General features: G+C 46.0%; 1 protein-coding gene and 1 long non-coding RNA gene across 3 annotated transcripts in view; both read left to right on the forward strand.

Annotated features, from left to right (window-relative positions):
- The window catches only part of LOC124595416, a 488,794-nt gene extending 463,680 nt beyond the window's left edge, over positions 1–25,114 (forward strand). For both annotated transcript variants that reach the window (XR_006978203.1, XR_006978202.1), the window contains 2 exons: positions 9,545–9,595; positions 24,556–25,114. This is a non-coding gene — a long non-coding RNA (uncharacterized LOC124595416). The remainder of the gene's footprint in view (positions 1–9,544; positions 9,596–24,555) is intronic.
- Positions 25,112–27,987, forward strand: part of LOC124593964 — a 341,740-nt gene continuing 338,864 nt past the window's right edge. Inside the window, exon 1 of the mRNA XM_047132311.1 lies at positions 25,112–26,935. Within this exon, the coding sequence (XP_046988267.1) occupies positions 25,112–26,935 (1,824 nt within the window). The remainder of the gene's footprint in view (positions 26,936–27,987) is intronic.

Below are 27,987 nucleotides of genomic sequence, written 5' to 3' on the forward strand. Positions count from 1 at the left end.
TCGAAAAGGCCATGAGCAAAACAGACTCTTCCGGTTTGAGCATAAAATAGTTTTCTAGACACAAGGTCTGGTAATGGAGTAAACAAGTTTCTAAACTAAAAGTTCTTGGATAACTTCACGTAGAAAGGAAGTCCAATTAAAAGCACTTCGCACACTTAGTGCAGAAACAAACTCCAGTCGACACCAGTAAGAGTCAAAGTTCACAATGAGAAAAATGTCTACGTCTGGCGAAGCAAAATTAAAGAAACTCTGAAATATTGGAGGAGAGTAACGGAGTTAAGGCAAAATGGAATATAGTGAAGCAAGAGACAGGACAACCAACCACAGAAGAGGATAACATTACTATTGAATTCCATGGAAGGGTTATAAATGACAAAACACAGGTAGCAAATGTATTTAATAATCATTTCTTAAATGTAGTATAAAAGCTCTTCTGGTTTTGATGATGTTTCCAATAGAGTACTAAAGATTTGTTCCCGTATAATAAGTCCGGTATTGTCAGAAATATGTAATGCATCACTAACTCAAGACATTTGTCCATAGAGACTAAAATATGCCGTTGCTAAACCGGCCGGCTCCTCTTTAAGAAAGGTGATAAGAGAGACGTCAGTAACTACCGACCTATTTCACTGCTGACATCATTTTCCAAAATTTTTGAGAAGGTGATGTATTCTAGAATAGTATCTCACCTTGACAACAATAGTATCCTCAGCAAATCACAGTTTGGGTTTCAGAAGGGTTGCTATACTGAGAATGCCATTTACACGTACACACACCAGATATTACGAGCATTAAATAACAAAATAGCACCGGTAGGTATTTCCTGTGACCTATCCAAGGCATTTGATTGTATGAATCATAGTATATAAATAGTATATAAATCGAAGTTTGATGGGATTGATGATATGGCCAACCAATGGATCATGTCATACCTAACCAAAAGAATGCAGAAAGTTGTACTAAGTAGTAATTCAACCAACAGAATCCAGGGACATAATTCTGACTGGGGATAAATCAGGTATGGGGTTCCCCAAGGCTCAATCTTAGGTCCACTATTGTTTCTCATATATGTAAATGATCTACAGTCTAATGTACTACAAGCAGAGTTAGTTCTTTTTGCAGATGACACCAGTATTGTAATCACTCCCAGTATACATACAGAAATGGAAGAAATGGTGAAGAAAGTTCTCAAATGTATAGTTGACTGGTTTTCTGTGTATGGTCTCACATTGAATTTCACAAAGACACATTATATTCTGTTCTGCACCTCTAAGGTACTGCACCTTAGTGCAACACATGGTGATGAAATAATACATAGGGTGTCAACTTCCAAATTCTTAGGTGTCCATATTGATGAGAATTTAAATTGAAAAAAAACACGTTCTGGAACTTCTAAAACAACTTATTTCAGCCTCAACTGCACTTAGAATCATAGCAAATTTCAGGAAGAGAGAAATCAGTAAGTTGACATACTTTGCTTATTTTGATTCAGTGAGGTCATGTGGAATAATATTCTGGGTTAACTCATCTTTAAGAAAGGTCGACATTGCCCAGAAACGTGCTGTAAGAATAATATGTGGTGCTCACCCGCGATCATGTTGTAGACATCTGTTTAAGGAGTCTAACTAATGCTTCAGAGTATATTTATTCCCTCATGAAGTCTGTTGTAAATAATCCACTACAGTTCAAAAGGAACAGTGAGTTACATAATTACAAAAATAACATTCATTACTCAACGTTAAGGTTATCTTTTGCACAGAATGGGGTGTACAACGCTGCAACAAAAATTTTTTACCACTGACCAAGTGATATAAAATGTCTAACAGACAGCAAGGTAAAATTTGAAAATACATTGGAAAAATTTCTCCTTGACAACTCCTATTCCGTAGAAACATTTCTATGTTTGTAATGTGTAAAAGGTGGTTGGTAGGAATTACTAGCTCAATCTGTAAATCTTTTTTTTCATTTTGGGGGATATATATATATGGTGATGTTTAGAGTACAAAAAGATGATGTACAAATTAATTTGCAATATAAATGTAAAATGACTCGTTCCACATCATGAGAATTTATCGTGCAAAATGATCCATGGGACATGAAAGTAACTAACTAATTGCGAGTCCGATGGTCGGTCACTATGTCGGGGCCATGTCTTCAGGATGCCCGCGTTGCAGGATCCGGGATGAGAAGGCTGGCTCGGATGGCGGTGATAGTATAAGGATGACTCTGGAATGATCTCACGATTGAAGAAATGCATAAGTATTTGGAGCCTGGCCCAGTAAGCCCGCTCAGAGTGGGCTACCTACTCAGGGGCTGTGCACTAGCCTAAGTGCAGCCCTCGGCGCCAGGGTACAGTCAGTCTTGCTTCCCGTCTCTACTATCGGCTCTACGAAATCTGGCTGTAGCCCGCATCTCGTGGTCGTGCGGTAGCGTTCTCGCCTCCCACGCCCGGGTTCCCGGGTTCGATTCCCGGCGGGGTCAGGGATTTTCTCTGCCTCGTGATGGCTGGGTGTTGTGTGCTGTCCTTAGGTTAGTTAGGTTTAAGTAGTTCTAAGTTCTAGGGGACTGATGACCATAGATGTTAAGTCCCATAGTGCTCAGAGCCATTTGAACCATTTGAAATCTGGCTGCCTGCCTGTGTAACTCTGATGCGATGTGGGTTGCAGGCACAGTAGGCGTAAGCCCACGACACTGCCGAATGTGATTAAAGAAACTTATTTCTAGTAATAGGACAAGGTTTAGATGTGCATCCTCTAGTATAATGCATATTACTATGCAAAGGCATATCTTCACATTGCGTGTGTGTGTGTAATTTTTCTATACAGGCTACCTACAGGAGATGTTTTAATTGTTCAAATGGCTCTGAGCACTATGGGACTTAACATCTGAGTTCATCAGTCCCCTAGAACTTAGAACTACTTAAACCTAACTAACCTAAGGACATCACACACGTCCATGCCAGAGGCAGGATTCGAACCTGCGACCGTAGCGTTCGCGCGGTTCCAGAGGGAAGCACCTAGAACCGCTCGGCCACACCGGCCGACTTTTAATTGTTCTAGACATATTCAGCATAGTTCGCAAGCTTCCTTTCCTTTCCTGTTCTACTCGTAAATGGAGAAAGGCGAAAACGATAGTCTGTATTCTTCGGCACCAGCACTTATTTCTCTTACCTGTCGTTACGTGAAATGTGTATTGGTGGCCTTAGGATCGTTTTGCTGTCTGTCACAATTTCGGTTCTCTCAACTTTCTCAATAGTATTAAGCGAAAAAATCGTCTTCTTCCCTGCAGGGGTTCCCATCTGATGTCAAGGAACATCTCCGTTATACTCGTGTGTTACCTACCGGTAACAAATGTAGCAGTATGCCTCTGAATTGCTTCGATGTTTTCTTTAACCCGACGTGGTGGTTATCCGTAACAATCGAGCAGTATTCATCAATAGGTCACACAAGTGTACATTGTCTCCTTTATAAACGAGCTACACTTTCCAACAATTTTTCCAATAACATGAAGTCGACCATTTGCCTTCCCTACAACAAACCTTACATGCTCGTTCCATTTCAAGTCGCTCTGCAACGTTACTCCACATGACTGTGCGAAGCAGCATACCATTAATACTGTATTGGAACATTGCACAATTGTTTCTTTTACTCACCTCATTAGCTTATATTTTTCCACATTTACTGAAAGCTGCCATTGATCACACCAAATTGAAACTCTGTTCAAATTACCCTGTAGCCCCCTAGAGTCACTCAAAGACCACACCTTCTCACATACTACAGCGACATCAGCAAACAAGCGCAGATTGTAGCTTATCCTACCCGTCAGATCATATCTGTGCATGGAGAGCAAGAGCGGTCCTATCACACATTCCTGGGGCACTCCTAATGATGCCTTTGTCTCCAATTCAAGCCGTTTAGGACAAAGAACTGGGTCCTAATACAGACAGATACTTAAAATAGACTTTCTGTAGCCACAGAAAGCTAGAAGTTGACAACGTGTGAAAGAACTAACTGCCGTATACAACTTGAATACCCCTTCAACTGCAGGTTATGAAAATAAGAATAAAATAAATAAATAACATTCCGAAGGCGAGTTTTGCTGACTGCATTCCACAACATTTCTGCATCTCAAATTGTCTCCTTAATCTACACCAAATCTCCGATAGGCAGCATTGTGTGCTGTTATGGAACACGTGGAAACGGTAAAACTATGCACTGGTCTAGGATTCGTAAACAACACGCAAGAAAGATATCCGTACAAATTATAAAAATGGATGTACGTATGTATCTATTTATGTTCCACATCTCCCACTAAACCACTTGAGCGGTCTGAACCAAACTTGGTATACATGTGATATACTGTCTGGAAATAATAATGGTGGGGTAAGAACCACCCACCTATCAAAGGGGTGAGGATGGAGTGAAAAAGCTGCGTAGCTCACGATGCGAGAATACCCGTACTTTAGTCATCCAATATTTAAGAATGAGAGCACGTAGAGAAGTGCAACAAGTTTTACACATCATTTCAAATCTTTACGATACTTCTCCTCGCTGACGACACCCATAGAATGATGAAGGGAAAAAAGTTTATCGTTTGCTACATTTTCGCTGCTCTTGCAGTAAAACTGTCACATGAAGCGTGACGTATTAATTTATCACTTCTTTACTGCTAATTGTATTCGTGACTCGTTTTCCAGACAGTATTCACACGAACCACAGTATTAACATGTACTAGATGTGCTCAGAAAAATTACATCATTGTACGACACTTGATTCACGAGATATGACGTTATAAACATTGAGGTGCGCGAGAAACAACCGCATCATCAGGGACTTTTAAATTTATTACTTCGTTGCTGCTAACTCTATTCGCAACATTTTTAGCAGACAGCATACCCATCTGCCGCTGAATGTACCTACAAAACTATTATTGTACGATACATATTTCAGGAGGTATGACATCATATACTGAGATGCGAGAAAAAACTGCCGCATCGTGCATGACATTTTATTATTTCTTTGCCACTAAGTTTATTCGCAATACATGTCGCAGACGGTGTCCACATATGCCACTGAATGCACCTAGAAAAATTTATCATCGTATGATAAATAGCTCAGGAGATACGACGTCATAGCCGGCCGAAGTGGCCGTGCGGTTCAAGGCGCTGCAGTCTGGAACCGCAAGACCGCTACGGTCGGAGGTTCGACTCCTGCCTCGGGCATGGATGTTTGTGATGTCCTTAGGTTAGTTAGGTTTCACTAGTTCTAAGTTCTCGGGGACTACTGACCTCAGCAGTTGAGTCCCATAGTGCTCAGAGCCATTTGAACCATTTGAGCCATACGACGTCATAAACAATGAGTTGCGTGAAAATGAAAGCGCGGAGCGAAATTCGCTAGACATACAGGTGAAATATGTGTACAAATACGCTTGAAATACGAGGTGCATTCAAGTTCTAAGGCCTCCGATTTTTTTCTAAATAACTACTCACCCGAAATCTATGAAACTGGCGTTACTTCTCGACGTAATCGCCCTGCAGACGTACACATTTTTCACAACGCTGACGCCATGATTCCATGGCAGCGGCGAAAGCTTCTTTAGGAGTCTGTTTTGACCACTGGAAAATCGTTGAGGCAATAGCAGCACGGCTGGTGAATGTGCGGCCACGGAGAGTGTCTTTCATTGTTAGAAAAAGCCAAAAGTCACTAGGAGCCAGGTCAGGTGAGTAGGGAGCATGAGGAATCACTTCAAAGTTGTTATCACGAAGAAACTGTTGCGTAACGTTAGCTCGATGTGCGGGTGCGTTGTCTTGGTGAAACAGCACACACGCAGCCCTTCCCGGACGTTTTTGTTGCAGTGCAGAAAGGAATTTGTTCTTCAAAACATTTTCGTAGGATGTACCTGTTACCGTAGTGCCCTTTGGAACGCAATGCGTAAGGATTACGCCCTCGCTGTCCCAGAACATGGACACCATCATTTTTTCAGCAATGGCAGTTACCCGAAATTTTTTTGGTGGCGGTGAATCTGTGTGCTTCCACTGAGCTGACTGGCGCTTTGTTTCTAGATTGAAAAATGGCATCCACGTCTCATCCATTGTCACAACCGACGAAAAGGAAGTCCCATTCATGCTGTCGTTGCGCATCAACATTGCTTGGCAACATGCCACACGGGCAGCCATGTGGTCGTCCGTCAGCATTCGTGGCACCCACCTGGATGACACTTTTCGCATTTTCAGGTCGTCATGCAGGATTGCGTGCACAGAACCCACAGAAATGCCAACTCTGGAGGCGATCTTTTCAACAGTCATTCGGCGATCCCCCAAAACAATTCTCTCCACTTTCTCGATCGTGTCGTCAGACCGGCTTGTGCGAGCCCGAGGTTTTTTCTGTTTGTTGTCACACGATGTTCTGCCTTCATTAAACTGTCGCACCCACGAACGCACTTTCGACACATCCATAACTCCATCACCACATGTCTCCTTCAACTGTCGATGAATTTCAATTGGTTTCACACCACGCAAATTCAGAAAACGAATGATTGCACGCTGTTCAAGTAAGGAAAACGTCGCCATTTTAAGTATTTAAAACAGTTCTCATTCTCGCTGCTGGCGGTAAAATTCCATCTGCCGTACGGTGCTGCTATCTCTGGGACGTATTGACAATGAACGCGGCCTCATTTTAAAATGATGCGCATGTTTCTATCTCTTTCCAGTCCAGAGAAAAAAATCGGAGGCCTTAGAACTTGAATGCACCTCGTATGTTAAATATGAATGAAATACATTTGACAAGGCCATGCGGAAAAAGTCACAGGTGAAAAACCCTTGGAACGATTTCAATCAAATTTGCTACACACATTAGTTACATTCTGGAAAGAAATACTGTAGTGTGAGAACCACAAGCCTTCTATTGGAGTGTTAGAGTGAGTGAAATAATGTGGAGAGAGAAGGAAGAGGAGATGGATAGACAGTGCGGGGGTAGGAGGCTTCAGGCACAGATTAGAAGAGGAGTAAATGAACAGAGATAGGGATGGGGGAATGGACAGAGATAGGGCAGGGGTAAATGGACAAAGACAGGTAGAGAAACAGAGGGACCGAGACGGGAGAAAGAGATGGAGAGAGACATAGGGGAGTAAAAGATGAACAGACAGAGGGGGAGGAGTAAATGGAGAGAGAAAAGGAAGAGGAGGAGATGGACACAGAAAGAAAAGGGGAGAAGATGATCTGGGAGAGACAGGAGAAGTAGATGGATAGAGGGGGAGGAGGAGATGGACAGTGTATGGGAGTGGAGGAGATGGGCAGAGAGAGGGGGTGAAAGAGATAAAGAGTGGGGGTGGAGGAGATGGAACAGAGAGTGGGGGTGGAGGAGATAGAGAGAGAGGGAGGAGCATATGGACTAATGGGAGACTGAAATATATACATAAGCAGACAATGCCGGGTACTCAGCTGGTTATAATATAAACTCATTGTGAAGGTCTGAGACTGGAATGTGCATTGCCTCTCGCGCGAAATGTGTCAGTGTTCGGACCTCCGCCCGGTACACAGCGTTACTGTGCGTGGAAGCTTCACTACTCTGTGTACTGTCACCGCCTAGGGACTAGTACTATCCCAGGCGCAGACCAGCTATGGACCGGCGAGCTGCTACTGTGCGCCGCACAGAACGACAACAACCAACAACCCGCTCGCCACGGCCGCCGGCCGGCCACTGCTGCGCTCTGAGTGCGCGCGCATTGCCAAATATGGCGGCGGGTATTCTTAGCCGACGCCGCGCCGTCGCAGGATCTAGGCCCTTCCGCCCGCCGCGCCTTCGCTAATAACCGGTTCGCGGCGCAGCGCGGCTCCGGTCCTCCGGCAATGCTCGTCGCCTTGTTCGTGGTCTGCCGAGCGTAAACAACTCGGCGACTCGTGTCCCGCTCCTGCCGTTATTTTCCCTGACATTCCGAGGGACTACTTTCGTCCTATCTCGCACTCCTTGTGTTTGTACTACGGAACAGCTGAATTAGAGACATCCATGTAGTAGCCCTGAATGCGATGACGCCTCGTGCTATGGATCCCGCGAGGCACGGAAAGAGTTACGGAGCTATCACTTTGAATGACCTTTCAACCACAAAGCACAACTCATGAAGAGTGGTTGGAACTACGTCCGAGGCGTCCACATCTCCCCCGACTGTGACTCACATGTGCTAAACGGTATTGATGTCAAGCGATTACGAGGGCTCTGAAGCACCGTCATTTGCGCGGAGTGATCGTCCAACCACTGTGACACAATTAGGGAGCGTCGGTGTGGTGCATTGTCTTCCGAAGTTGCAGCTCGCATATCGGTGCTACGTGAACAAATGGATACACGTAATAGGTCAGTAGCTTCTTGCAGCGTTATCGTTCAATGACGATGACAAATGAAGGGCTTATTTCAATAGTGGTACAAGCCCATTACCTCCACTTTTCTGCCTATAATGCTCCTGAAATTAATGATCCAAACAAACAGAAAGAAAGGTTCATCTCTAGCAAGACGCCCTATGCTTTAATATTTCTGGTATCTCAACTACAGATTTTTCAGCACTCATTTAACTTTAGGACTCTGTATCTCAAAATGAACAAAAGTGGACTTGTACCACTATTGAAATAAGCCCTTCAAATGTATCCCACGCATAGATCCGCTACCCCTATCACTACCGAAACACTGCCTATGTGATGAACGGGATGCATCGCCTGATGTGTACCTCAGATCAAGTTTTATTTTCAGGTATAAATCACCAACAAAACGTAGGTTCTCCTACCTTTATTTTATCGTGTGCCTTTGTGCGGTATCGTCCATCTCTGACGTGACTGATTCGTAGAAAATGAACATTTCGACGTCAGTATTTCGCCAGGGGGGGAGAGTGGGGGGGAGGGGAGAGTGTAGTGGAGAAGTGGTTACATAAATGTCCTGATCACCAGACGTTACGAAGAGGTTTGAAATTGGATCATTTTCGCAGTGTCTCGGAGTCCGGACAATTGTACGTGACTCGTTCGCCGGACGGTAGGTACATAAAGCTCGGCGGCCTCGTTGGTGATATTCGAGAGGAGTAGGCTGGGTTTCATCTCTCCCTTCTCTCATTATCATACAACGCAAACATGACACCTTGCTATGCACACATCCATTACTGTCACCTGTACTCAACGACACAACTCGCATACACAGCAAGGAAAGGCGCCATTGTACGCGAAGAAAGAAAATCTTCTCCGTTTAGGTGGTTGAACTACCCCTCAGGGTCTCCGATCCAAAAACTCGATACGATTCCCCCTTGCTTCCTACATCACATACGTCTTCTGCCATTGCTCATTTTATTGCAAATCCTTCTATCTACTTATTCCGGTACTGTATATTCATTTCTCTTGCATAGGCCAGCTGTTGAAAATGGACTCCGGTTCGAAAAATGCAGAGCTTATGAAACAATTTTTAAAACAATTTTGTTTATTAAATGAATCGGCGCATGTATAACGACCCTTACATTAAATATGAAAGGCTTTTTAAAAGTGCTCAAGTACCTGACTTCGCTTTTCTTTTTACAGGCTGGCGTAAGCTTGAACCCAATCTGAGAGAGAGATCTGCTTTAGTCAAAGGTAAGTGTACCAAAAGAGTTATTCGAAATCCGTATACAAACTTTACGATTTACTCAACTGAAGTCTTAAGTAATGCAACAGTTGGTTTCTGCCAAGCATTTGTCCTCGGCTGTCACCTTAAGTAAGCCTATCCTGTTCCCACAGTGAACGGTGAGCCTACCCAAGCACAACGGCTGTCGGTGAAGTCCCTGTATGTTTCTCTGGTTTTAAACACATTCCGGCTCATGAAGAACGAAGTAATATCTTTTCTGATTTCTAGGAAATTACACTCTCGGAATTTTAATAGCACATTCTTCTGTCATCCACAACTCCTATTTTAGCGTCTGTTTTGGAGTTTGATGAACAATTTTTGTGATGGTCTCGCGATTGCTTAACGAACTAGTACGAAACGCACTGCTCTTCGGATTTTGTCAATTAAACCTACCTAGTAAGGATCCTGGACTTATGAACAATAATCATGAATCTATTTTGTGACGCTTTAGACATTAACATTTTGTATGTCGACATTTCATCTCTAAGTGGATGAGCTACATTTCCTCGAGCACTCGGCAGATATATCTCAGACTGGCGCCTGTATTTCTTGAAACTAGTTTTATTTGGCTCTTCAACTTTGGTTTCTCCTTAACTGTAACAATGAAGTCAGAGAAATAAAACTGAATGCTCAAATGGAAAATATAGTTTTTGTCTTAGCTGCTTAGACTGTTCGACAAAGCTCGTAACTTTGTAGGTGAACTGAGTGCATTCCTGTAGTACTCTGCTGTAAAAACTAGGTGGCCACCCGAGTGGTTATAGATTTCAACTTAGAATCCTTCTCATTTAGGTCTTAATTGTCCCTAATGCCCCATCTACTACCCCTGATTCCTTATTATTTTTAGTGTATTTACTATCAGTACTAGGTTAGAGCATGTGCCTTCGTCTCTACCTGTTCGCTATACAATTCTGTTCTGGCTCCTCAACATATATCTATATGGTGTTTCCTAATCCCAAATGTGCCCCCCTCTCATGACTGAAGAAGTGGCTGCTATTGTTAATGCCTGTAGGTGAACTTTCCTCTGGTCAGTATTCCCCTCTCATTCACACTCTGTTCTTTCTTCTAGGACTCCCGTAATTGTCACATTTTTTTTATTAGCTTCAGACGCTCCAGAATTTCTTACCGAATGAGGTGGTTCAGCCATTAAGACACTGGAGTTGTGTTCGATAGGCGCAGATTTCAAGACCAAAAGAGCCGTATTTATCGAGGGTTTCCTAAATCACTCGTAGCGAATGGCCGGACAGTTCACAAGCAAAACCACGCCCGTGCCTTCAGCCCCTTCACTATCCAGCAGGCCTACAGTTCCGTCGCTAATGACCACGACTAAGACAGGGTGTTCCTTTCAATATTTTCCCAATTTTCTGATACTTCTCTTTCTCTATATGGGAAAGAAAGCATTTTCGTACAAGCCGCGTCGATAACTGACACTCGTAAATAATAGCTCTTAACTTTATCACCAAACGGCGTGACTCGGCGAAGACACGTGCTATTTTTACTCGCCTCCAATTAAACAGCATACTTCAGTCATATTCGTCGCATTTTGTCTTAAGCGAATGGAATTCGAGCGTAGTGCAATACGTCAGATAACTGCGCTACTCCAGTTTCAGCACCTTTGGTACGAAGATAACAAACATAAAAACCGCTGTTTTGAAAATAAACGTGTCGTATTTGAGAACAGGCAACGCCTTGTTGGAGCTAGTATTGTTTGTCGCGTTATGCCAAGTGCAGGCTATGTGTTCAAATGGTTCAAATGACTCTGAGCACTATGCGACTTAACTTCTGAGGTCATCAGTCGCCTAGAACTTAGAACTAATTAAACCTAACTAACCTAAGAATATCACACACATCCATGCCCGAGGCAGGATTCGAACCTGCGACCGTAACGGTCGCTCGGTTCCAGACTGTAGCGCCCAGAACAGCACGGCCACTCCGGCCGGCCAAGTTATATGTACTTTTAAAGTATGCGTACTTCTAAAGTTTGTGTACGGCTGAACAAATTACATCTCTATGTACAGGGTGCTTCATAAAGGTGCCTAGTTTTCATTGATGATAGAGAAGGAAAAATGTATTGCATTTGTATGAATTTGAAATACTGAACCATGATTCGGAAATAACGTAGCATATTATAGTTTTGTCGCATGGTTTCACGTATGCAGCGCGGGAAAATGTTTTGTCCGTTTATCATTCAGAGAGAACTTCTATTAGCGTAATTTAATTTCGGCAGTCTCTACGAGAGCGCGCGCGGGATTAGCCGAGCAGTCTAGGGCGCGAAAGTCATGGACTGTGCAGCTGGTCCCGGCAGAAGTTAGAGTCCTCCCTCGAGCATAGGTGTGTGTGTTTGTCCAAGGATAACTTAGGTTGAGTAGTGCGTAAGCTTAGGGACTGATGACCTTAGCAGTAAAGTCCCATAAGATTTTCACACACATTTGAACATTTCTCTACGAGAGCACCTGCACAGCACTGAACAATATTAGTACCTTTCAGTCTGAAGATCACTTCATGGAACTTCTTAAGTTCAGAACTGCATCACTCGCCCATACAGGTCCCATCATATCCGTAGGAAGTTGGCGAAACCACTCTGATAATCCGGCAGCAATCGAATGTTGAAGTACATACAGGTGTTGTTAAGGCAACAGCTGGAAGTATGTGATTCGGTAACAGATTCCTGTGTCTCACGCAAGAATAAATCCACTAACTGCCCGAACTGCACTTTATTGGTAAATGAAATACCGTTATTTATTTATGAATTTCTTTCTCCTGGCAAGATTAGGTCCTTCACACCCGTCTCTTAAACCTAACCAGTCGTTCTTAGTGAGTCAAATTATAACTTCTGTAGTGTATTAGCAATGCTTAATAATGACGATAATTATAATATATAGTAATGAACATATATAATTTAAGAGATAACAGACTTATTAACACTGTTTAGCAAATTCATCATTAATTTTTTGTCGAGTGTGAGTAATGACATATAATAGAAATATGTGGCAGCAGTACAGAACGAGTCAATGCGCAGAAGAAACTGATTGGTAAGAGTAAGCGCGAGAAGTAATAAGAGTAGCAGAAACGATGGAAGGAAGAGAACGGAAAGAAAAAAGAACGAGAAAAGCACGGGCACTTAACAATGCGACAGACATACTGGTTCGTTGTGGAACTCAAACAAACATGCCGGTGTATGCCAAAAGAGAAGCTACGCCTAGATAATAGATATAGCTTTAATCTTATCAATTGAAGACATAAAGTCTGTATATGAGCCCGCGATCATTATATTTTTAGCACTTTTATTTACACAAGTCCGTCCTTGTTTAAGTACACAATATTTATGTTTACAACAGATCTGAAGATGGCGACAAGAAACCGGTCATAAAGTGTAAAAAAAATCTATGTGATAAAGACGGACTTGTGAAAATAAAAATAGCTTTAATCTCCACTTGAATGTTATATGGCTTGAGGTTACACGCAACTTACGGAGTGGTTTGTTCCACAGCTGTATGGCTGAAATGAAGAAGGAAGTAGAGAAATATCTAGTGTTATGTATAGTCACATCCAAGATACTGGACATATGCGATTTGGTATTGCAGGTATAGAATGATGACAGGGCTTTGATATGTAAGATGACTAAGAAACCGACGAGGCAAACAGATAATTTGAACATCACGTCGCATCCAACCTAACTGAACGCACATACCTAACGTAAGCACCATAGCTAGCTCGGGTCGTCTTGAGTTGTTACTCTTTGCGTCTTGTTGAAGTGCGTCACGGAGGTAAATATTTTGTATTACTACAGACTCCGCTAATTTTTGTTTAATTTGAAATATAATTTCTAAAGCTTTAGAACGCATCTTAGCGAAAGAAATGTACCCTGCATGCTGCAGTAGGTTGCTCACCTCGTGTGATTTTCGACGCGCTCGTCCTCTTCCACAGGGAAATGTGTTCTCCATAACGTGGGAGGACCAGAGGCACACGCGAAGGACGGTGGCTTCTCTACCAAACAGCGAGCAGGTGGTTTTAAATGGCGTGGCTGCTCACTGCTTGTGACTTCCCAGCAATGCAAATGACGCGCGGTTTGCTACGTTGTGTCCCGTACATTCGCTGTTAGAACTGGCGATCCCTATCGTCAACACATTGCAGCTCTAGGCTGTTGACCCTACAGGCGATGATTTTCAAGGAATCCAGATACTCATGGTACAAATTTGCCACTGTAGCAGTTGGAGTGACAGGCCAGTGTTGAACGACCTCACACACGTGGCCGCGACCAAGTGCGCTGGACACGGGCGTCTTGCCCAGCCTGCAGCCAAATGTCACGACGACAGGCAGTACGCGGTCTGATCTCATCCCAGTCACGTGATACGCCGAAATGTGGGGACGGTCACGCGTGCTCTTTCTCGTGAGTGAATAAAACTTATTCCAGTTTGTAGTGAAATGTGCAGCAGGAATAGATGGGAAATGTGAGGCCACAATCTTCCAGCTCGGCTTTGTTTCAGCTCCCGTACTTGTTTTTTTACGGACCAATCAAAGTGAAACTCGCATATATCCTCCTAAAGAACTGTATGAACGCTGCTAGCAAAGAAGGAACCACCACAGTTCGGCAATGTACCTACTTCAAGAGATTTCTGAGACGTCTGTTTTGTTTAGTGTTTATTGAGTACGCCACAGTGGAGAAGCTGGAGTTTTCATTCCCGGTTCACTGACGGCCAGCAGGTTCCGGTATGGCATGCGGCGCGTCAGCCGGCTATTGCCTCCACAAAGGCGCGCGAAGCACTCGCGCTGCGTCCTTGTTAAAGAGGCGCTCCTCATTGTGCAAAGCACAGCTCCCCGTGGCGCAACAGCGGAGTCTGCGCTGCCGGCTTTTGTGAGTTACGGTTCGCTGTGGCGCAACGCGAAGCTCGTAGCCGTACTGAATACACAATACGGAAGCTTCAAAAGAAACTACCTCCGAGAACCGACACAATGGCGGGTGGATGAAAGTATAATAACTGTGACCGATGGTACGGCTTACTGTTTAATATCGCACTGGAAATGAGCTGAATGTGTACCAAAAGAGGACTGAATTCGATTTCGGACGATTTTAACGCGAAACAACTGTGACTTCAAAAAGAATTATGTGAACCGGAAATACGGTCACTATTGGTGCAAGTGAATCCTGAAACCAAATTGGCACCATATTTCTGCATCTGGGGGAATTTAAACCACTTCAAGTCATCTGTTGTCATAAGAGTACAACTCTTGACCAAATGTTGAATCCAACTGTGGAATACTTTGACATCAAATGTCTTTCAGGTCCCACATACTAATTTCAGGTACGGACTACATGATTTTCCTTTAGGTGAGGTACCTATTTGTAATCACAGTGAAATAATTCGATGTAAAATATACAAAATGCGTCCTTTTTACAATCGACAGACGGGTCAGCACCACAGTGTCGTACTCCATGAGATACTGCGGCGTGGACCGAAATTTAATCGACGGCATTACTTCAGAGTCTCACGATCAAAGCCGTACGTTACCATCTTTCCTACCTAGGCCTCCCAAATTTTGCTGATGAAAATTTCTTCCATCTCGAAGATTCGAACCCACTGCCTCTGAGTCCAGTGTCCTTGCATGAGCGTCAGTGCGTCAGGGATCTCGACTCTAGATGGGACAATGGGAAAGACACAACGAGTTCCAGCTCTCTGTTTCTAAAGCGTTTTATCTGCTGCTCTGAGCACTATGGGACTCAACATCTGAGGTCATAAATCCCCTAGAACTTAGAACTACGTACACCTAACTAACCTAAAGATATCACATACATCCATGCCCGAGGCAGGATTCGAACCTGCGACCGTAGTGGTCTTGCGGTTCCAGACTGCAGCGCCTTTAACCGAAGTGCTTTCTGGGTCCATCTGTATGATGCCTAGTACCTGCCACTTATTTCTTCCTTTTCAAATTCTCCGCTTAAAGTGGAGTAGCGTCAGCGAGGCAGCAGGACGAATATGTCGGAGTTACACTGTGGCGACCAGAAATAAGGCGAAGCGTCTGGTTAAGGCTTATCCCTATTCGAATTCTTCTTCTGATGTTCATCAATCCGTAGATGTATTGGACCAACTGCTGTCTCATCTTCTCGGCAGTGATCTGGGTAGTCTGTTCCCTTGTGGTCGTCCATGTGTACAAATTTCAACTAGTCAAGTCCGCCTCCGTAGCGCAGTGGTAGCGTTACCGCCTACCATGCAAGGAGGCCCCGGTCCCATTCCCGGCAGGGGACTGGGTGTTGTGTGTCTTTCACCATCTTCGAGACGCAAGTCGCCTTAGTGGCGTCAACTAAAAAGACTTGCGATAAGGTGGCCGATCCCGGAAGGGGATATCCCGGCCAATAAACGCCATACGATCATTTCATTTCAACTAGTGATGTGGGGTCCATTCTTCCCACACACGAGAAGTCTTTTTACAATTGTTACGTCCTTATTCGGGAGGTTTCCAATAAGTAATGCAATACATTTTATTCTCAGCCCATTTCGGTTGAAAAAAATGGCATATGTTGTGGGACATCGTGGAATATTCCCGCTCCAGCCCCTATAGTTTCATGAAGCTCTGAAAGGTAGTTTCTTTTGGGGGAAAGGAAAATATTGCAGATATTGATAGACGAAAAAATGCAAACGAAATTCTTCTCCATGACAATGCAAGACCTCATACAAGTCTGCGCACCAGATAGGTTTTCACAAAACTTCTTTGGACTGTTCTTCCTCATCCACCCTAAGTCGGCTTGTGTGGCCGAGCAGTTCTAGGCGCTTCAGTCTGGAACCGCAAGACCGCTACGGTCGCAGGTTCGAATCCTGCCTAGGGCATGGATGTATGTGATATCTTTAGGTTAGTTAGGTGTACGTAGTTCTAAGTTCTAGGGGATTTATGACCTCAGATGTTGAGTCCCATAGTGCTCAGAGCCATTTGATTCATCATCCACCCTAAAGTCCGCATCTCGCAGCTTCCGACTGCCATCTGTCTCGCCCTATGAAGGATGTACTCCACGGGAAGCAGTTCGTGGATGATATGGAGGTTACTGATGCAATAAGACGTACGCTCCGACGTCGTGCTACCATGCCGGCATACAGGCTGTCGCACTGAACGGAGATTATTTTCAAAAATTGGGTTTGTAGCCAAAAGGATTGGGAATAATAAGGTGGTTAGGAATCCTGAATAAAACCAACCTCCTTCCAGAAAAAAAATGTTGCATTACTTATCGAACGTCCCTCGTACTACAATTTACAACAATTTCCCCACTGAACTTTGTTTACATTCTGTATCTCAATGTGTTCACTAATAACGTTCTTCTTCTGTTGTAGCATCCATCATACTTTCTATTGTGTTCCATAATGGTCTAGTTCCATACCTCTGTATATTGCTCCCAACAATCCTCTTTTTATTTTGGGAGTATCAGAGTTCACCTTTTTACGAATGACTTTATACTCCGCATAACCGTCTTGCTTTCTTCTTCTGAACTACTAATTCTTTAACGTATAAGTTGAAGCACGGTATTCTGCAAGTAGTACTGCCTCCTATCACAGTTACCCTTTTCGTAACAAACTTCTCGTGCAGCCTCTCGAATATTCGATCTAAGAGCAGTCCCTCTAGAGCTTCTACGTCTTGTTCATCAACACGAATTTTCTTCTCTAAGCTCATTTTAGTAATATCGTCCTCTATGACATCAGTTTTAATCCCTTCTCCTCCTTCGGTCTAATTATTAATTCGAGTTATGTATGCTAATTCTCGCCAGTAGAAATTTACTCGCCTACAGAGAAACGGTACCTCGAGTGGTGTTCTCCAGTGTTGATATGCACAAAATTCTCACGGTTAAGTTTAGCATTGGGCTGATTACAGTATTTACGTTACTCCTTGTAACACGGTATCTAGCATGATGCATCAGAAGGATGCATATTTTCAGCTATTTTTAACTCTTTTTCACTATTCTAACTGCGTGAGGATTATGCAGGTGGAATGGAGACAGTTGAGTTTCCAATGGTTTGAACTTCACAACTTTCTCACAAGTAGATGATTTCATTTACGGCTCACGACAGCTTTCTCATGTTTCCACTATGAAATGAGTATAGTTAAAATGAATACAATATTTATAATAAGATAATAAAAGTCGATCAAGTTACAACCACACAGAAACTAAAAGCAGTAGATAAGTTTTGCTATTTTCTCTCGGTAGCGTCTCGCTTCCCGACCACGGAGTCCCGGGTTCGATTCCCGGTGGGGTCAGGGATTTTTCCTGCCTCGAGATGACTGGGTGTTGTTGTGTCGTCTTCATCATCATCATGATCATTCAACCCCATTATGGTCGGAGGAAGGCAACGGCAAACCACCTCCATTAGGACCTTGCCTAGTATGGCGGTGCGGGCCTCCCGCATCGTTCCCCTGCGCTCTGTCAAGAAGCATGGGACTTCATTTCCATTTCCACCGAAAAATACAGCCAATTGTGTGACAGGATTGTAGAGTTTATAGCAAGCAGAACACAGCAGGTCATTCTGAACAGACAGAAGTCTTCAGAAGTAAACGCAACTTCGGGAGTGCCCCAAGGGGAGTATTGTAGGACCACAGCTTTTCACAATGTCTGTAAATAACCTAGTAGTTCCACGAGGCATTTCGCAGATGATGCGGTTGTATGCAGGGAAATCGCGACGGTAGGAAAGTGTAGCGAAATGCAGGAAGATCCGCAGAGGGCGACGCTTGGTGGAGTGAGTGTGTCAACTAACCTTCAGCGTAAACAAATGTAAAACGTATCGCGAATAGACAGGCAGGAAGTCCCTTTATTGCACGATTACACGATTGTAGAAAAATTACTTCCATAATACATCTAAGACGATTACATACGTTAATAGCAGGTAAAGCAGATGACAGACTGAGCTTCTTTCCGAAGTATCCTTAGAAAATGTAGTCTATCAACAAAGCAGATAGCTTACAAAACCCTCGTTCGACCAATACTTTAATATTGCTCGTGAGTATGGGATTCCTACTACATATGATTGATAAAGGAAGTAGAGAAGATCCAAAGAAGATGCACGCTTATGTAGTAACCGCGAGAGCATCACGGAGAGTCAACTCCAGTGGCAGACACTGTAAGAGACGCGTTCTGTATCGCGGCATGATTTGCTTTCAAAATTCTGAGAGCATATGTTCCTAGAGGAGTCAACCAATATACAGGATGTTTGAAAAAGATCCCCCTAGTTTTAAGTGTAATTTTAATGGGGAAATTAATGAAAAATTACATCAATGAGTACATATCATGAAAGAGAATTCCTTCAAGTTTTGTTAAACGTTAGTAGACGTCAAAGTGGGATCCATTTGTTGCCCTGCACACGTCGAGGCGATATTCCACTTCTCGCCACATTTCAGGTGCAACTGTCCCAACCGCCGCGACGATTCTTAGTAAATGATTGATACCTCTGATCTTTTAATTGTACACATGGTAGAGAGATAGTATGATTGTGGTTCGATGAACCCTCTCCCAAGCACTTAAATGTGAATTGTAGAGTAGTCATGTAGATGTAGATGTGGAAAAGAAAAAGTACAGCGGGGTTTTAAGTTTGGGCTTCGTGGTGGCCAAGGTACTGGCCAGCCCTGCCTATCCACCATCCTGGGAAGCGAGTGTCAAGAGCCGGACGCACATCGTTACTGCAATGAGGTGGGGCGCCAGCTTGTTGGAAAAGCACAAGCCCCTTTTCCGCCTCAATATCGTCCATTTGGGGAAAGACGTACTCTGTCAACATGTCACAGTAAAGTCCCCGTTTATTTTTTTCTACAAAAATTAAAGGACCAATCACACGATCTTCCATCTAACCGAACCAGATATTCACTTTTGGAGAGTCACGTAGATGCTAAATAACTTCATGTGGATATTCTGCCCCCAAATTCTGTCGTTATAACGATTGTCTGCTCCACTGACACGAAATGTAGCCTCATCAGGAAAGAGTTGCTCTGCACTGCACGCACGCCTGGACTGAACTGAGGGAACAGAGAAAAAAACAGCACTGGTGCCGTCCCAAGGCCAAGCAGACCTGCCAACTGCAGGGGAGCCCAACTTGGAGAGTTGATGAATCAAACACCACTAACTAGAATAGTGTATGTCGCTTTGTACAGATTCTAGGACACATTAAAATTAGGGAGTTCTTTTTCAAATACCCTGTATTTCTTCCTCTTACGTATATCTTCCGAAAAGACCATGAACATAAAATTAAAGAGATTCGAGTCCACAGGCATGCTATCGAAGATTTGTTCTTCTCGCGAACCATTCGAGACGAACATGGAAAGGGGGATGCGACAGTGGTACACAAAGTACCCTACGCCACACACCATAAGGTGGGTTGCAGAGTAAAGATGTAGATGTTAACATCGAATATAAATTCGCTGAAAAAAAAATTGTTTGGGGTGCAACGTTCTATGGAAGTGAAACGTGGACGATTAACAGTTGAGACAAGAAGAGAATAAAAGCTTTTGAATGTGATAATACAGAAGAATACTGGAAATTAGATGGGTAGATCGGACAACTAATGAAGAGGTGCTGAATAGAATTTGGGAGAAAATAAATATATTCTCGACTTAAAGACGAGATCGGTTAGTAGTACACATTCTGAGACATCACGAAAAAGTTAATTTGGTAACGGACGGAAGTGCAGGAGATGAATAATGGAGTGCGAGACTGCACTAAGCAGATTCAGATAAATGTATATTGCAGGTGTTATGGCAGACTAGCATGGAGAGCTGAAACTAACGTCTTCAGACTGAAGACGAAAACAAAAACAATAAAAATATGGTTTATGACCTAAACAACATCAAAGATACAGGTCCCTTTAGATTATGCCCTGAGAAATTTCTGTTTCGCGATCGGTTATTTCAATATCTGACATTTCGTATTTCGTAAGATGACTGAAATGAGGAACTATGTTACGACCTTTCGCAGTGAAACAGTTTCGGAAGATCGAATTCAATCTTTCGGCCTTTTCTTGTTATCTTTCGTTTCCGTGCCAGTATGGTCTCTGATTGGATGAACAGATGATTTCGAACCGCTTACTGATTTTACATCAGACTAAAATTGCTTAGGGTTTTTACTGGGATCGTTTGACAAAATTTCGTTTGACAAAATTTTACTTTCAAGTGAATGAACGGTTCTCTCGTTGCTCTCTTCACACTCATTTTCGCTTCGTCCGTACCCATTAATGAGTAGTATTTTAATTTTTTTAATCAGGTCAATAAGTACATGAAACATTGAAAATCAAATTTTCGTTGCCCCTGGAAGACATTAGATGGTCAAAGTACAACAGAAACCATCAACCGGGTCACCCGTTTAGAAACACAGATTGTAGATGGAAGCCACAATGGCATTCATGATCAGTTCTAACCGTTCAAAGAGGGGTGGGCGGTGGTAACGCGATGAATAATGTAGTAATAATGTTGTCTTGATAGCTTCCTATATTTGTTCATCTGTATACTGTTCCCTGATACCGTTACACTGCTACCTGGCAGTCTACTGCAGAGCTGTCGAATACTGCTTAGTCAGCTGTCGGTAGATAAAATGATAAATAAATGATAGTAACAATTAACATTTGTTTAATTTCTTGAAACCAACTACCACTGTCTTTACTAAATTGGTACTCGAATAAGCTGGTTCTTGAATGCCACCCCGAGATGACGCCAAAATTCAGCTACTCCTCTGCACACAGGCACTTAACTAAAACTAACATACATCTGCTGACCAGCCAGCCCCTTAAGTATTGCTTCTCATTGTAATTACGTAGACTGTATACAGACGCATATACGCACACATACATTCTTGCATTCACAAGTTTATCAGAAAAATTAGCTGTTAGCATATCACAAAATATGGGCGTAGGTAGAAATCAAAATTAAAATTTGTGTTCAGTGTTAACTGTAAATGAAGAATGCTTGTAATATTTGAGGCCGCTTGTTTATAAGAGCAAAGAATCTACTTTTATGATTCCCATAATCAAATTAAATGAATTTAACAGTGGATATACAATAGTTTTAAAATTTTACCCTGCGAGAAAGTTTTACATTTTCACTGCGTCTAAATAGGAACGATAAACTTACTATGATTTCAACTGCAGAAGTCTCGATAAGACACTAGTTATCTTCATTAACAGTTAACATGTTTTCTGTTTATAATCATTCACTAGGGTAGCTAACTGCACTGGGAGTGATAGAACGTTTAGTATCCTGCGATTTGCTATTGTTGTTCTTCCACGACCAGCGGTATGTTTATCACAGCTTCCACCTTTCTGGCCTCACCAGGTGTGGGGTCTGTTCCGTGAACTGTCTTCGTGGTGTGGTGTAGTGAGTCGTCGCTGTCTGCTACACATAGTTGCCCTCGCCGTTCATTATGGACAAATTTCGTTGAGAATTTGTGTAACCGAGATCTTGCGCCGGATGTAAATAAAAATATTAAACCACTCACCGGAAAACTTCTGAGTGGGATTTGGCATGGGATACTAGCGAAAACAATCATGCAGTAGTGAAGAGTAGACGCCGGACAATATCTATTTGTTCGAAGACGTGCACATTTATTTCAACTTTAACTCCACACAAAATTCGTACTATACTTTTCCGGTTATTTAATAGACTGGCGGGAAAAAAGTGCGACAGCAAGAAGGAACTGTGCCACATAAACGAAAGTTGGTAGCTTTGTTTCTACATCTGAAAGACGGTGTCTATTCAAACTTCGCGACAGTCGTATACGAGTGTTGCTAGTAGCGTCACTATGAAGAGTCAAATCAAGTTTGCTTTAAAAATACACGCTGTAACGGTCGTGAGCGCTAGTTACCGTTGAGACTGGACTTGGTCTGTTGATGATGTTAGTGAAGACTGCCTTTCAGGCGACAAAGACGTCTTTATCAGCACCTCGCTGAGTTTGAACGAGGTCGTGTAATATGACTACGAGAAGCTGGATGTTTCTTCTGCGATATTGCAGAAAAATCTGGCAAGAATGTAGCCATTGTATTTAATTGCTGGTAGCGGTGGTCACGAGAATGTAAGGTGGCAAGAAGACCAGGCTCCGGACGTCCACGTGGCACTACCGAGAGGGAAGACCATCGTATTCGGCGTGTGACTCTGCAGCAGCAATTTGCGCACCAGATGGCACCACGGTGACTAAACGAACTGTTACAGATCGGTTACTTCAAGGGCAGCTCAGAGCTAGACGCCTTGTAGCGTGCATTCCACTGACCCCAAACCAACGCCATTTGCGACTTCAGTGATGTCAAAAGAAGCTCACTGGAGGACAGAATGGAGGTCTGTTGTGGTTTTCTGATGAAAACTAGTTCTACCTCGGCGCCAGTGATAGCCATGTGTGAGTTAGGATTAGACCAGTTGAGAGCCTGAACGAACCTGTATGTGTGCAGGACACATTGAACCTGCACTTGGGGTTATGGTCTGGGCTGCGAGTTCGTATGACAGCAGGAGCACTCTCGTTGTTATTCCACGCAGCCTGACAGCAAATTCGTAAGGCAGTCTGGTGATGCGACCTGTCGTGCTGCCATTCATGAACAGCATTCCTGGGGTGTTATCCAACAGTATAACACTTACCCACAAATCGCTGTCTACGGTGTCTACGTGTTGCCACCACAACTGTCTCCAGTCAAGCACATATGGGACATCACTGGACAAATGCTCCAGCGACATCCCCAATCAGCTTATCCGTCCCTGTACTGCCCGACTAGGTGCAACGGGCGTGGAGCTCCTTCCCACAAACTGACAACCGGCACCTGTACAATACAATGCATGCACGTTTCCATGCATGCATTCAACATTCTGGCGCTTACATCGGTTATTAATGAAAGAGCATTTTACACTTGCGATGGCTTATCTTACGCTTACATCATCATTACTCTACCACGCAAACATTGGGGTTACACTCGTCACCACAGCGACATCAGCAAACAGTCGCATAATGCTGCTCATCCTATCCCTTAGACCATTTACGTACACGGCAGGCAAAATAAAACCGCTCCAGAAAATATTACACGCATTTACGACAGACCAAGCTACATCAACTGCCATGGATGCGGATAATGTAATTTGGGTTGCGTATCGTAAGATGCGTGTGATATTCGCCAGGCTAGTTTTGCTTTGCCGACTCTGTATACTGAGAACAAGAGCGATCCTATCACACTTCCCTGGAGCGCTCCTACCAACGCTCTCTTGTTTCCGACGATCCCTACCGCCCAGGACAACGTACTGGATCCTGTTAGTAAAAAATTCTTCTAGTGACTCATATGTCTGAGAATCCATGCCATACTTTTTTTTCTTTCTTTTGCTACAGCCATTATCCCGCATTGTGCGCAGGGTCGGCAGGGTTAAGTATGGAAAGTATGGATTTGGCATGGTTAATTTTAAGGGGTGGCCGGATGTCCTTGCTGCCGCCACTCCATACCCCCCCCGGGACGGAATTTGTGTTCCCCAGCTATCTGCGTCTAGTGTAAATCGTGAAATAGTGTGGATGTGTTTCAAATGTCTGCGAATCTTGTAACTGAGGCGGGACGAGGGGACCAGCCCGGTATTCACCTAGGAGGGTGTGGAAAACCGCCTAAAAACCACATGCAGGCTGGCCGGCACTCAGGCCGTCGTCGTTAATCCGCCGGGCGGATTCTATCCGGGGCCGCCGCGCCTACCCGAGTCCAGGAAGCAGGGCGTTAGCGCTCTCGGCTACACTGGCGGGTAATCAATTCCGTACTATCGTACCTTTATTAACAGGGTAAAAGGAACATGTCTGGACATACCCTGCTGTGTGTGTGTGTGTGTGTGTGTGTGTGTGTGTGTGTGTGTGTGTGTGTGTGTGTTTGTGTATGAGAGAGAGAGAGAGCGGGAGAGAGAGAGGGAGAGGGCGCAGCCCGGCGGCGCGGCTGGCAGCGCTGGTTTATTTCTGTTCTGGTCTCCCCACTAGGCGGCGGCGGCGGCGCCTCCCAGCGGGGAAGCAGCCGGGACAGGACGGCAGGCAGTGCGAGCTGCCGACGCTCCGCGAGATCTGCGCTCCAGCGCACAGGTAGGTAGCCTGCAGGGACACACGGGAGCACAACTTCTACCTCTGCGACGGGCTAAACTCGCGTCTGGAGTGCAGCGCTCGTGCCGTGAAGCGGAGGAAGGATATATTTAGTGCCGGCCAGTGAGAGTCGACAGTGTCGCGTCAGTTCTGCAGCATCGTTGGACTGGAACACGCCGTTTCTTCGCCCGCAAAGTGAGACCGAGTTTTGTGGCAGTGCGTGTTTGTGCTCGAGCGAGACAGTGCAGATTGTAGAGTGGCGATAAAGTCGAGTGCGATTTGTCGGAGTGTAGTCGTGTGGTGCGGTTGGGTATGGTCGTCTAGAAGAGTGTCGGGTCCTCCGACGGTGTGGATGTTTCGGCCGACGCGTTGGCTAGGAGTGCGTGCCGTGTCGAGTGTCGGAGCAGAAAGCTCTCGAGGCGGGCGGCGGTGAGGGGCTGGGGCGCGCGGCCATGGCGCCATGAGCGCGCCTGCCGGCGGCGGACGCGGGGGCGGAGCGGGAGGCGGCGAGCCTGCGGCGCGGGGCGGGCTGCAGCTGGCGCGGTCGGTGACGCGGTACGCGTCGTGCACGGTGGACCCGCGGCCGGCGCGCGCGGTGCACTGCCCGGACCTGAACGCGTGCCTGCTGGGCGACGCGGGAGCGGCCGCCTCGCCCGTCGACTGCCGCGCCGTGCACTTCGGCTACGCCGTGCCCGTCAACGTGGTGCCCGTGGAGGCGGGCTGCGCCGAGCTGGTGCTGGACGCGGGCACCGACCTCAGCCCGGCCGCTGTCTCCTACCTGCTGGAGCGCCACCCGCAGCTGCGCGAGGAGGCGGCGCGCGCGCGCCACGCCGGGGCCGCCCCCGCCGACCGCGCGCGCAGCTTCCGGCCCGTCTCCTCCTCCTCCGCCTCGTCCACCTCCTCCGCCGCCTCCGGCTCCTCGGAACCCGAAGAGGACATCGCCGCCATCGCCAAGCAGATCTCGGACCACGCCGAAGCCATCTACCAGACGTGGAAGTCGCGCGGTCTCAAGCCCACCGAGATCCTGTCGTGCCACGCCGCCGACAAGTTCGTGCCCGCCCTCACGCCGCAACAGCAGCAGCAGCAGCAGCAGCAGCAGCAGCAGCCGCGGCCCGCCTCGGCAGAAGCCGGCCAGAGGCGCGCTTCTCCCGCCAAGACGTCGCCGCTGCACTCGCCGAGCCAGACCCCCATGGTGGACCTCCTGGCGTCCGAGGCGAGTCTGGAGCAGTTCGTCAACAACTTCGTCTCGGAGGACAAGGCGCGGCTGGCGGCCGCCCGCCAGCGCTCGGCCGCTGCATCCTCGCCGTCGTCCAAGGCGCTGCCGTCGTCCATCCAGTATGCTCTGCAGAAGTTCGAGCGACCGGCGCAGCAGCCGCAGAGGCAGCAGCCGGCCAAGACGCCGTCCCCGGTTACCTCGCCGTACCTCGAGCACGCCTCGCCCGTCTCTGACCCCTCCAAGAGTCGGCAGACCGACCCGCCGAGAACTTCGCCTTACACTCACATCCGAACGTCTTCCATTCCGTCCACCACGCCGACCAAGACCACGGTGCCGTTCCAGAAGCTCATACTCGGCGACACCATCGAGACGATTTTCCCGCCAGACCTGCCGAAGCAGCAGCAGCAGCAGCCGTCTCCCGCGCCTCAGCAGTCCGACAAGTCTGCCGGCGGCGCAGACTCCTCCGGGCTGACGACGTGGCCGCTCAAGAACAAGGTGGTCGGCGGGTCGGCCGTTCCGGAGAAGACGGGCGCTAAGACCGGCGCGGGCGCCGACCGCGGGAAGTCCAAATTCGCGACACTGCCGTCCGAGGCGGCCCGCAACAACAACCGCAAGAATACGGCGCAGTACCTGGACGAGGTGGCGCGCGAGGAGGAGCGCCTCATCAACGCGCTCAAGACGGGCATCATCATCGCCGAGGAGCCGTCGCCGGCCGCTCCCGCGTCCGCCAAGAAGGCGTCGCTGCTGTCCAAGAAGAACAGCGCCAACAGCGCGCCGGTGGTGGCGACTGCGGCGGAGCCGAAAGCGGGCAAGCCGGCGGTGCGGGCCGCCGCGGCCGCCACAGGCGCGCCCGCCGCCCGGCCGCGGCCGGAGCCCGTGCCGCACCCCGAGCTGACGTCGCAGCAGCGCCAGCACATCCGACAGTCCGCCTCCAACCCGGTGCGGCCCTTCCTCACCAGGGGCTCCGTCGCGGAGCGAGTCCTCATCTTCGAGAAGTGCCCCAGCGAAGCCCTCCTCAGGGGCAGGCCCACGCCGGCCTCCTGGCAGCAGCGGGCTGCTGCCGCGCAGGTAACCCTCCACATTACTCCTTGTTTCTTATTTTGTCTCCAGTCAACAATGTTGCCATATCCTGCTTCTATCAATGTTGCCATATGATGCTGTAGTATACAGAGAAGTTGCAGCATTACAAAATTGCTGCGAAATGCAGGAAGATCTGCAGCGGATAGGCACTTGGTGCAGGGAGTGGCAACTGACCCTTAACATAGACAAATGTAATGTATTGCGAATACATAGAAAGAAGGATCCTTTATTGTATGATTATATGATAACGGAACAAACACTGGTAGCAGTTACTTCTGTAAAATATCTGGGAGTATGCCTACCGAACGATTTGAAGTGGGATGATCATATAAAATTAATTGTTGGTAAGACGGGTGCCAGGTCGAGATCCATTGGGAGAGTCCTTAGAAAATGTAGTCCATCGACAAAGGAGGTGGCTTACAAAAAACTCGTTTGACCTATACTTGAGCATTGCTCATCAGCGTGGGATCCGTACCAGGTCGGGTTGACGGAGGAGATAGAGAAGATCCACAGAAGAGCGGCGCGTTTCGTCACGGGGTTATTTGCGAAGCGTGACAGCGTTACGGAGATGTTTAGCAAACTCAAGTGGCAGACTCTGCAAGAGAGGCGCTCTGCATCGCGGTGTAGCTTGCTGTCCAGGTTTCGAGTGAGTGCGTTTCTGGATGAGGTATCGAATATATTGCTTCCCCCTACTTATACCTCCAGAGGAAATCACGAATGTAAAATTAGAGAGATTCGAGCGCGCACGGAGGGTTTCCGGCAGTCGTTCTTCCCGGGAACTATGGTATGCGCGACTGGAACAGGAAAGGGAGGTAATGACAGTGGCACGTAAAGTGCCCTCCGCCACACACCGTTGGGTGGCTTGCGGAGTATAAATGTAGATGTAGATGTAGATCCTGGATACTATGCACTATTTCTTACGTTTATAGACTTACACGTGCGGAAAGTTTGACGTCACTGCGCTTTATGCCGTCCACATCGGCCAGTGGTTTGGAATCTGCTGCTATTTATGACACGAGAGAGAAAAGCATTTATCCGTA

Source organism: Schistocerca americana, chromosome 2 (genome assembly GCF_021461395.2).
Source record: "Schistocerca americana isolate TAMUIC-IGC-003095 chromosome 2, iqSchAmer2.1, whole genome shotgun sequence".
NCBI lineage: Eukaryota > Metazoa > Arthropoda > Insecta > Orthoptera > Acrididae > Schistocerca > Schistocerca americana.